Genomic DNA, 12,528 nt, shown 5'->3' on the forward strand with positions numbered 1-12,528 from the left:
ACAGGTTACATGAATAAGGGATCTTAGCTTTCACCTGGTCAGTCTATGGGGCGGCAGGTAACCTAGTGGTTAGAGCGTTGGGCCAGTAACAGGAAGGTTGCTGGATTGAATCCCTGAGCTGACAAGGTAAATAATCTGTCATTCTGCCCATGAGCAAGGCAGTTAACCTACTGTTCCCCAGGCGCTGAAGACGTGGATGTCGATTAAGGCAGCCCCCCGCACCTCTCTGATTCAGAGAGGTTGGGTTAAATGCGGAATACACATTTCAGTTGAACACATTCAGTTGGACAACTGACTAGGCATCTCTCTTTCCCTTTCTATGTCATAGAAAGAGCAGGTGTTGTTCACCAGTGGTTGGTGAGACCTCTACAGTATATCTGTGCTGTGCCTACAGAAAGCCAGAGGCCACTAAAAGGGGTTTCACTGATTGATAATTTGAACCTAATCAGTTTAGTAACAGGATGTGCGTGCATGTGAAAGAGAGACAGAGAGGTGGGTGGTTACCTTCCAGTTGAGGAGCTTAAAAATAGATCCAAAATCATGTTAGAAGCAACAACACAGTGTTATGTCAGTGTTGACTCCATGCACTTACATAAAGACAGCGATATGAGAAACAACATGAGAGGGACAATGTCCAGGAAGAGGCAAAGGTGCCAGTCAGCAGAACCAGGCCTGTGGCCTCCCTAGAGACATTCAGGGAGAGACATGACGAGCTCCATTGCATGACAAATGACTGTGCAGGTGCGCACTCTGCTAAACATTTGGTGTTGTGTATGCCTGACCAGTTCCAAATGAAGGCTCTGGAATATGACAACAGACTGAGTGTTATAGGCTGAGGTATGAGGACTGGCTAGCAGCCATATCACCCTGCCTCTACCTGCTGGCTTGTATCTGAAGCAAAGCAGGAATGGGCTCTGGCTGGTACCTGGGTAGGAGACCAGATGCAGCTGAAAGGGGTGTCCCTCCAATGCATTCCCCAAATGTCCTTCTGAGCACAATAGCTGTTTAGGAAAATACCAAAACCATGACAATAGTGAGATGGTGCATTTAAGTTTGTGTGTATTTCTAAACTGAACAAAAAATATAAACGCAACAAGTGTTGATCCGATGTTTCATGAGCTGAAATATAAGATCCCAGACATTTTCCATATGCACACAACGCTTATTTCTCTCAAATGTTGTGCACAAATTGGTTTACATCCCTGTTAGTGAACATTTCTCCTTTGCCAAGATAATCCATCCACCTGACAGGTGTGGCATATCAAAAAGCTGATTAAACAGCATGATCATTACACAGGTGCACCTTGTGCTGGGGACAATAAAATACCACTCAAAAAGGTGCAGTTTTGTCACACAACACAATGCCAAAGATGTCTCAACTTTTGAGGGAGCATGCAATTGGCATGCTGACTGCAGGAATGTCCACCAGAGCTGTTGCCAGATTATTGAGTGGTTCATTTCTCTACCATAAGCCGCCTCCTACATAATTTTAGAGAATTTGGCAGTACGTCCAACCGGCCTCACAACCACAGACCACGTGTAACCACGCCAGCCTAGGACCTCCACATCCAGCTTTTTCACCTGCAGGATCGTCTGAGACCAGCCACCTGGACAGCTGATGAAACTGAGGAGTATTTCTGTCTGAAATAAAGCCCTTTTGTGGGGAAAAACTAATTCTGATTGGTTGGGCCTGGCTCCCAAGTTGGTGGGCCTATGCCCTTCCAGACTCACCCATGGCCACACCCCTGCAGCTTCATGTGAAATCCATAGATTAGGGCCCATTGAATTTATCAATTGACAGATTTTCTTATATGAACTGTAACTCAGTAAAATCGTTGAAATTGTCGCAATGTTGCGTTTATATTTTTGTTCAGTGTAGTTGATCAGGCACAAAAGAATCCTTAGCAACAATTCAGCTTGATTCAGGGAATTTTATTGACAAATAATTTTTACATTTTCCAATGAGGGGAAAAAACATCAAATGAAATCAAAAGGATGTGTATGATAATAACTATTGTTGCCATAGCAGTCTGAGGGGAACCATTTCTACACATTCCTTTTCCTTTTCACTTTGGGCCTTGCAAGGTGTCTATCTAACATCCTCATTTCAGACTGAAAACATAATCTTCATTAAATCCCTGTAGGTTCGTCTCATCATAGCTATACCTCATGCTCTGTCTGTTCAGACTCCAATGTCATAACAATACAGACAATAAAACTCATTGAGAGAAAAAACAACACCCCAAAAACATGCCATAGAGTAGCTTCTCAATGTCTGATCACAGGCAGTGAGACCAACAGAACCACAATGGAGGCTTGGGAACAGAGGTGAGGCACGTGGTTACTCAGAACAGTTGAGTTTCAAGGTGGACCTCAGTTCCTTTTGGCAGTTGTGTAGAGGGAGATAAAAATAAGATACTGTATACAAGAGGTTGATCTCAGCAAGGTCCAATGGTGGAGTTAGTACAAACAGCACATTGTGTCAACTTTGAAATACTGCTGTCCATCTTGGAGCACTGTGACATAGGTCGCCGTGACAGTCAGAGCATGCTTAAGTTTGGACATGGGGTTGTGCCTCTCAAACTATTCTGCATCTGGACTCCATTCCAGCTCCTGCTATCAGTGTGGTGAAACATCAGGGTTTATCTCTCTCCAGCTGGACTAACAACCCACATGAGCTTGTTCTTAAGTGTATGCATGTATGTTGTACAGGTGTGTAAGGTGGGAAGTTGACCTGTCACAGTTGTGCAGGCATATCAGAGGTCTACCCAGTGAACCAGGCCTAAATAACTAGGCCCGTGATATGTTGTAGAGAACTCAAAACAGACAAACAAGAGAATGACACACACCAGAACAAACACACCACCTCAGTGTGGCTACCCAACTTCCACCCACAAAACAACTGTGTCAGTTTACATTTAATAGGAGGAATATATCCATCATTTTCCAGTCATTCATGTCAGTTTTGAAAATAGTTTCAAATGCATTTGAAATGACATACATTTTTATAATGATTAACAACTGGATACATGTGTAATATGATATTTTCCATCAAGGTGTAGATATATTCCTGATACCATAGGTCTTGTAGACATCTCATCTGGCAGGCCAAGCAGATTCCCTCCAGTGCACAGCATCAGGTGGTTGTGGGTTTGAGATGGCCACTATGGTAACACCCTTCATAATCAAAACCCAGGCTTCATTATCAATACACCACTTGTGGTAAAATACATTTATACGAAAATACCATAACAACTATAGTAAATTGTGTTTCTACTTCTGAACAAAATGATTACTTTCAAAGGCATGCTCACATCTTCAGGTTAGCTTCTTTTTTCTGAATTTGGTTGGACCTTTTCAGGGTTTGAGAGTTACACCCAACCACTGTTGTAGGTGGCACGATCTTGGGGTACTTCTATCTTCAAAATCTGTAGGGCAGACAGCTCTCTCTCGTACAACCAGGCAATTACAGAGTGCTGGAGCTAGTGTGTAGAAGAGTTAGGTTTGGTTTTACGCTCTGCCGCTTTCCAAAATACCCACCCAAACAGGAGCAAAAGGGAATATGGCCTTACTCTGGAAGCAGTCAGAAAATGACTGATAGAAAGGGGGGCAGGGGGTAAAATAAGAGAAAGGGCAACGCATCTGTCCTGAGAACAGCACATCTCAGGTCTGCGCAGGATACAGGAAGAGGAAATGCTTTGACAGGTGGGAAAAAGCACAGAGAGAGAGAGAAAGAGGGGTAACGGAGAGAAAGAAAGTTTGAGGAGAGATGGGCATTCTTCGTAAAACAGCAACATTTCCCCCCCCAAAAATTACAGCCATTCGTCAGGCACTTTTTTAGTTTCCCGCTCAGAAAGAGCTTGTAGGGGGCGTAGTCAACCTCTTCCCAATGTACACCCTGAAGGGGGAGAGAGGGAGAGGGCAGTTATACCCTGAGTCATTAACTAGTAGGTTGATAAGTGACAGATGAAGTGTGTCCCTGTCATGAAATGTATAATGTATGCTGTCATAAAGTGTGTGTTAAGGGTGTGGTGCAGGTGTATATCCATGTCAGCAGCAGCTGTTTTACCAGCCAGACACAGACATAAACAGGGCTGGAGCATTGCAGTTTCCCACTGTCTGCTGCCGCCACACACCCTCTGCTGGTCTATACAGAAAACTGCATGGAAGTGTTTGTGTGTGTGTGTGTGTGTGTGTGTGTGTGTGTGTGTGTGTGTGTGTGTGTGTGTGTGTGTGTGTGTGTGTGTGTGTGTGTGTGTGTGTGTGTGTGTGTATGTGAGCAGGTATGAGTCAGAGTTCATAATATATTGTTTCATAATTTTCTGTACATGCAGTTCTGTTCTAGGGGTATCTGATTTCCAGTAAACAAAACAGTCCTCTCAATTTTCCTAACCACATTCTATATTGGATCGGATTGGGGTTTTCTAATTTTATGTTAACTGTAAACAAAAGGAAATTAAAAGCTGTTCATGAGATTCCATTTAGGAATTGCTGTGTGTGTCTACATTCATCTATGAATAGAGTGTTTACTTAGCCAGTTAAAGGCTAAATAATGGAAAATGTTATTCTGAAGGCAGACCCATTGATGGGTTAAAACAAACATTCCATAATGTTTGTTTCAACCCATCAATGGGTTTGCCTGCATAAAAAAAGTGACATCACATTTATCACAGAAATGATTGCAGAGCTGAGGTTGATGGCCAAATAGTGTCCTATGTTTTCTCTTACCCCAGCCCCAGAACCAGGATGTGTGACAGTAACAGCGAGGGGATGAACACTTTGAGGAACTCTGAAGAGAAGACGCCTCCTTTCTTCATCGCCCCTGTATTTCTCATGCTGAGTGTATCTGAACGCCGGGGGTGGCGGAAATGGAACTCCCTACAGGCAAGAACACATTATAGTTACCATACAGTAACGTCAACATTATCATCATCATCATCATCCAGTTTACCATTCACTCTTCAACGAAAAACCAAAGTTGTCAATAACAGTATAATTCATCTTCTCTTCATCATGTCAAAATGTTCAGTCTAAGTAGTATAATGCAAACACACTAGGATTTACCAAGGAGACCAGATACACTAAGACTTGTACGTTTTAGGAGCAATGGGCTGTGTACATCACTCACTTAGGAGGAATGTTCTCGGGCCGACTGGACCAGTCTGCTACCCAGTCGGAGTCCTTCATGAGGATATCCATGTCCCTCTCCTTCTCCAGGGCATCCTCCTCTGACTGCACAGGAACACACGCAGAGCATTAGGACACTGATTTAAGTAAAATCAACAAGCCCATCCAACTCATCCTAGGTCGAGCCACTAAGACTATATGGCCGATCGCCCATACAGTACAGACCTTACAATAAACCCTGTGTGTGAGGCTGCCATGGTTACAGTCACATAGAGTCAAGTCTCCATTCATCAACAGACAAGAGTGTGGCTTTGCCATGTCATCCACCGACAGTGTGTGTGTGTGTGTGTGTGTGTGTGTGTGTGTGTGTGTGTGTGTGTGTGTGTGTGTGTGTGTGTGTGTGTGTGTGTGTGTGTGTGTGTGTGTGTGTGTGTGTGTGTGTAACTACAATGGAACCTGAAGCTATGGCTACTGCCATGCCCATGGATTCAAACCCACTGGGGTTTCCTGCCGCCATCACCATAGTAACAAATGCTATGGTTGTCATTCACAATGATACAGAGAGTGAGGGAAGCAGCAGGTTATATTGCCATGGAAACAGACAAGTGACGTAGGCAGCTCAGGCAGACTGAGCAATAACTCTTACTTGGCTGTCTCTTCTGCTGCTCACGTCCACATCAAATATGATCTGTCCATCATGATCATCCTCCTGGGGACTATGAGGCCGGGGAGGACTGTAGGGAGGATCAAACAACAAAATAACAAACTGTTACAAGTCTTTTCTCCCTTGGTGAATGAGAATGTACTCTTGTAGGCAGAAATCAGGTTGAAGTTTTGGGGCATGTTCAAATTCCCAATATATTAATCAAGCGATTTTATCTCTAATGGCTAAATGTGCATGCAGATCTTGCCTCTATTATGATCTCACTTTGCCTCTCAGCCTGCAACCTCAAAGTGGATGGATGAGTCTGTCTATCTGTGAGCTTCTGCAGATAGTAAGCTGTTGTAGAAACACCCCTGGTAAACATTGTCAGGTGACTCATTGACAGCTGACTGAATCTGGGCGATCAGATAAGCCTGGGTTTATGGCAGGCATCCTCATGGGTCAGAAATGGAACGCACACAGTGTGAGTGAATGTCAGTTTGGTGGGGGACTTCACCCTGCGCACACACAGCTGATGAGGATGTTGTTTCCTATTGTAAATCGATTCTATTTACATCGCCATCACAGCACATTTCATACTATATGAATTCAAATCTACATTAATTGTGGGCTAGTACGTGACCTCACCAGGGAAATCAAAAGATTTTTAACCCTCCTGCTGTGTCGAATTGGACCGATTTACAAGTTCTCTCTGAAAAATGTAGTTAATTTAATCTGATTGTCATAAGGTTCCATGACTTTGTCCACACAGGGCATCTGAACACACAAAATACATTTTGATGACTTTCATAACATTTTGACTGTTTTATTTAACTTTTGTACACCTGTGGTGTTCCCGGTCAAAAATGACCGGTCATTAGAAATGAATGGGTGAGACTACAATTAGTGTATAAAATTGAGTTCAGGCACATGCCCATTCATCAGATGGACACACTTCATCTCCCAGACCCCCACATGCATGTGTGTTTGAGCACACATACACACACACACCTCACTTCCCACTTCCCTTCTTGGCTTCCATGGCAACCCCCACGGGAACCTTTCCCCAATATAATCTTTCCCCCACAGGAACCACATCTGTTGGCATTCTCACAAACAATCGCAACATTGTTTCAACAATATATAGAACTTTTCTTGCAGCTCTGGAATATAAAGCTTTTTTGAGGCCTTGCTCACAATTCATTCTGTGGCAGCACAATGACCAAACGATATACTGTATGTGAGGCTCTTGATCATATCTTTGATCATGACACTGGAGAGGAGGAGAGATTCCTTGTTAAACTTTGACACAAAGTAGTCTGTGATAAATAACACAATATGTTTCATTTTAGTATTTGTTATTGTCAAAATAATCCATACATGATGCTTTTTTTACTCAAAAACGAGTTGTATGAGCTCAGGTCAATGAGGCCTACAGGCCATAAATAGCAAATAGAAGTTCAAAACTTGTAATGTTCACAAGAACTTAAGTTGATAAAAAGATCTAACACAACATTAGGTGATAATATATGTATTATTATGGATTTATTCATTTTGAACCGGGAACACAGAATTAATTAACATGAAAGGAACACAACAGGAGGGTTAATTATCTTTCCCTAGTTTTCCAAGGCCAAGATTCGAACTGTACTCTGCCCCCTACCTGTCACAGGAAGAGTTGCTGTGGCTGGACTCATGCTGAGCATCCAGTAGAATCCTCTCCATGTCTCCATTATGGATGGAGGATGAGGAGGGCACGTGCTCCAGTCCCCCCACCATGGCCTCCACCTCCTCCTCCACCTGAGGCAGGGGGAGCAGCCACAGGGCCTGGCCTACGGCAGAGGCAGACTGGGACAACCCCGCTGCAGTCGTGGCCGCAGCTCTGTTCATCTCCAACTCCACCCAGGACCCTGAGGACAAGCACACATGGGACACATGACGTTGGTTACATTCCAAAGTAAGGGGAGAATAAGCAAATGTATCCCTATTGAGCTCTAGAGAGAAACTTTGGTATCTTTTTGTATCTCATTGTTGATGTTATTACTATGGTTTCTGTTAGAGCAGACCTTGGGACATTGTGCCTGTATGCTGAACTAAAAATTATAAGAAAAACATAGTTTTTTTTCCTGATAAAAAAAAAAACTTTCAAAGGACATGAATGTGAAGGGGTTAACTCTCCCTAAGCCGGTCTTGCATCTATTTACTGCATGGTGAAAGGGCAGTAAATACCTCTATGTGATGTCAGTTTTTACAGTCCCTGCTGTGATATACAAGCCAGCTGATCATGCTCCTACATGAGCACAGGCAGGGACTGGCTACAGGGGAGAGTGCCAATAACAGCTAGGATACAAACTATTCGGAGTCACACTGACACAAGTTTTGATTTGGCAATTTGAAATACATAAAGAAGCCACATCAGGCAACCAATACATGTACCAAAATTGCCGAAGATTATACACACAAAAAGTCAGACTTGTTTTCATTGTGGTCCTCTATTGCAGAGGTTCCCAAACTTTTGCACCCGGGCCCCCCTTCCAGCATTGGGGAACATCCCGCCCCCCCCCCCCCCCCCCGAGCGTATCTATTTCTATGGGCACAGACACTGTCCATGACACAAACTGGTTTTGCAGGTTTAAAGCTTATTTCCTGCAATTCTACACATTTTGTCATGGGGTGCAGAGAAAATTTTGCAGTTTTAAAGATAATTTTCTTGCAATTCTATACATTTTGACATGTCTAATGTGTATTCATGTAATATTTGGATAACTCAAACATTATAACAAAAATCTATGGGCAAAAAAACTTAGCTAAAAAACGTTAGCTGACATGGGCTAGTTGATTTGGACATTTCTGACAAGTTATAAATAGCTCTCTAAGGTATGCATCTGACTAACATGACAAGAGGAACTGATGATGCAATACCCAATTTCAAAATTGCACCTTGTGCATCTACTATTACAACTTTTCAAGAGTAAGTTGAAAGAGAGAGAGAGAATTCCAAGAGTGTACAAAGCTGTCAAAGGCAAAGGGTGGCTAATTTGATTTGTTTAAGACTTTGATTACTACATGATACTATATGTGTTATTTCATAGTTTTGATGTCTTCCCTTGTATTCTACAATGTAGATAATAGTACAAATAAAGAAAAACTCTGGAATGAGTAGGTGTGTCCAAACTTTGGCGGGAAACCACTGCTAAATTGGTAGGCAAGTGGCTGCAGGGCATGAGACATCCAGTATCTCAATTGAATTCAAATGGCTTTATTGGCATGGGAAACATATGTTTACATTGCCAATGCAAGTGAAATAGATAACAAACAAAAGTGAAATAAACAATAAAAAATGAACAGTAAATATTACACACACAAGTTTCAAAGGAAGAGACATTTCAAATCTCTCTCTCATTTTCCATCACACATCCTGCCAGAAACGAGGAAGCTAGAGCTCACAAGCAGAGCACATGATCTCATAGCCGAGAGAGTAAACAATCTGGTCATGTGACAGTTAGCCTAACCGATTTAGCCTCTCAGTCAGTATCACTGGGTTGTCACTAGTTACCACAGCCACAAAGTCATAACCCCACCTATTTCTACAATTTCTCTTCTTAAAATGTTATTATAAACCTAACCTTAACCACACTGCTAACCGTACACCTAATCCTAACCTTAAAACAAAAAAATGATCTTGACATATGATCTAGACATTTTTTTTACTTTGTGGCTATGGTAACTAGCGGAAACTGTTTTTGCTGGCCAGGCATTGGATGATAGCAGTCCCCATCCCCCTGCCCCAAGGCCGACTCAGCACCCAGGTTCATCCCGAGGATGACACAGTGGCATGAGCCGAGCCACTATCTACAGCTATTGTCTATGCTCTATCGCCTAAACAAGGTTTCCATGGTGCCGGTAGTGAGCTGAATGTTCTGGCTGCTCCTCTCTCTGTCGTGTAGCCATTATCAGCTGTTGTAGGAGGTCACAGAGAAGCCCAGGAAGCCTAGTGTTATGACCTGACCACCATCCACAACCCCTTGACAAGCTGGCTTGAACCCCACAGGAACAAAGCCCACCAAAACCCCATGAAGCTCCTGGAGACCTGGCTTACTTGATGTGGGGGATCCATGAAACAGCATAAAAACTTGGTAGACACCCTGAAAAGATTCAAACAAACAGGGTAGAGAAACATAGATCCTGGTTCGTTCTTACCATAAAATATATAGCCTAACCAATGGCTCCAAAGACTCACAAAAGAAGAGTAAAGTCAACTGAATTTCTAGTGTGTGGATGGGAGTGAGATGGGCAATTCCACGCTAACAGAGTGATGCTGAGACTAATTTTTCACCTTAAAATGTGTCAAACAAAAACCAATGATTGCAAAGTTAAACAAACCATACAACTCTATGCACAATGACTACTTTTAACAAACTACTCTTTAAAAAAACACATTTACTTGAAGAACAGTGCAGATGCAGAGTTTGGTACCAAAGTTTTTTATCTGACAATGACACTTCAGTGGACAGGAAGCTTTACTCAATTCTGAGAATTACACAGCAAAAATGAGTGTCCACTTATTTATAGGCAGAGTGAGTAAGCTGTCTCTAGCAATAACAAACCTGTTCCCCCCTGACCCTCACAGCAGCTAGCACGTAACTGACACGAGTTGTACTCTCAAACTTCAGAACGAAAAGCTTCTGATCCCCAGCCTCACCACGCCCCACTTTTGTACTCCACCCCTCCTTGCCCCGGTGTGTCCTAAAAAACATTCTCCACTTTCCACATATCCAGAACGTCTGTCCCCGCTCCACTGTGTCCATAAATAAATCAGCGCGCCAAGTCAACGAGCCCCCCTGGTTAAGGGCTTGGTAATGCTCCACCACATCCAAACCCAGCCCCATAAAGGCAGGTTAACACAGAGCTGACTGTGTAATTACTCCAGAGGCATGGTATGTGTGACACTCTGATAAACATGTCCCTCAGTCCATTCCAGTCTGATCACATAGTCCATCAATATGTGATAACAGGACATATCCATATAGACACACTCATAATGACAAACACAGTTGAGTAGAAGACTCTGACAAAGGAAGATCACAATGCAATATTAAGATTAAATTGTGTTAAATGTATGTTTGGGGTTGATATAGTGAATACACCTGTAATAAAGCATATGATATATGACATAGATCATTATAGACTGATCATATTGTATTATTATTTTCCATTAGGTATCAGGCTGTATACAAATTGACCAGACTCTAGAGTGCAGCAATCCCACATTGACAGGTGTGTTGAGGTAGGTGTAGCAGACACTCTTTGCTGGTCTAAATATAAATTCACACTCGCAGATTATCCTGGTCATGGCTAGAAGGGATGCAGCTAATGTCAAATTGACGTCAAAAGTCGCATGTTCCGAGTCGCGTCGGGGAGATTTGTTCGCATTTAAACTAACCCTAATCCCTTTCCTAATTAACCTAATTATCCTAACCTGCTACAAAAAGTCACTTCTGTCTGACATTAGCTGGATCCCATCTAGTCAAAACCAGATTAAATAGCCCAGTAGGCTATGTGTATTGTTTACATCGACGACAAGTAACGTTAGCTATTACACTATTACACAATGCAAAATTAGCTGATTGTGCATAAAAATGAAGTAATATTTCAAAGTAGATTTCGTTAGGTTTTCGGAATGTTTTTTCCTCAGCCCTTGGGTATGTGAACTATTACAACATTTTTAAATTCCGAACATTTGGCCAAACCCAATTTTGGATTTTTCAGACCTCTTTCTTCTTCTTCTTCTTCCATCGCGTCTTGTTGCATAGAGATTTATAGAAGCCTCTAATGGCCAAAATTATATTTTACATTGGCAGCGCCATTGAGGGCATCCGCCATTTGAAAGTAGTCATAGTAGTCCACCACTGGGTGGAGGTTCCTGTGGGTTGTAGCCTCAATGGCGCTGCCCATGCTGTCATAGAAACTATAACGGCATAGATAAAGAAGAGTCCTCCATTTATCTCTATGTCTTATTGCCATCAAAATTGCAGCGCCTATTCAGCACCACGTGCATCAACGATTGGTTTACTGCAGGTCAATCAAACAGTTTACACCGCCTCTTAAAATCCCATTGGTCCATCTATACAGAAATATCACACCGTTCACGATGTTAGCCCTCCAACAATCCTTTTCCATGTCTACATAGAAAATCAACCCAAAGCTCAGTAGATTGTTCATCTCTCAAAACCAGATAGTAAAGTATCAAAATACACCGTTTTAAATTACCTGACAAGTTTTCTAATAAACAATTAGAATGACAATGAAATATAACCAAGCATTTCGAAGACACCTACCATTTAGTCCGTTATTCTCTGATACAGCAGCAGCTTCGGACATCTTGCCTGTGTGCAGGGTGGCTTGCATAAGACTGTCAATGGAACACGTGCACTCCCTCCACACATTCGGACGTGCGCGCATTCGCGTACCAAAACTGACCCGGGTCCCCTTTAATTTATTGCAGAGTAGCCACACAGTCACAGTATTTGTGTTTCGTTAGCTGATCTGGAACCAGTAGGTGGAACAGCAATATTCCTAGAACTCTGATGACGTCAGATAAGCCAGTTGTTGATAACGAAGGCAGTCGAGCAGGGCAGACAAACATGATGTAACTGCTGGAAATGGTTCACCACCATGTGAGAAAATATCAAATGGGCGTTCACTACTTTCACAATTACTGGCATTTGTATATTTCCAAGAACTGAAATACCTTTTTA

At 42.6% G+C, this 12,528-nt stretch overlaps 1 protein-coding gene across 1 annotated transcript; it reads right to left on the reverse strand.

Annotated features, from left to right (window-relative positions):
* Positions 1 to 1,911: 1,911 nt before the first annotated feature.
* Positions 1,912 to 12,238, reverse strand: LOC120021285 (BCL2/adenovirus E1B 19 kDa protein-interacting protein 3-like). The gene is made up of 6 exons (XM_038964974.1): positions 12,109 to 12,238; positions 7,434 to 7,680; positions 5,774 to 5,861; positions 5,129 to 5,232; positions 4,729 to 4,878; positions 1,912 to 3,898 (listed from the first exon to the last, which is right to left on the reverse strand). Exons 1-6 carry the CDS (start codon positions 12,230 to 12,232, stop codon positions 3,850 to 3,852), a joined length of 762 nt encoding a protein of 253 aa, XP_038820902.1. The 5' UTR covers positions 12,233 to 12,238; the 3' UTR covers positions 1,912 to 3,849.
* Positions 12,239 to 12,528: the final 290 nt, after the last annotated feature.

Source organism: Salvelinus namaycush, chromosome 26, assembly GCF_016432855.1.
Source record: "Salvelinus namaycush isolate Seneca chromosome 26, SaNama_1.0, whole genome shotgun sequence".
NCBI classification, from domain to species: Eukaryota; Metazoa; Chordata; class Actinopteri; order Salmoniformes; family Salmonidae; genus Salvelinus; species Salvelinus namaycush.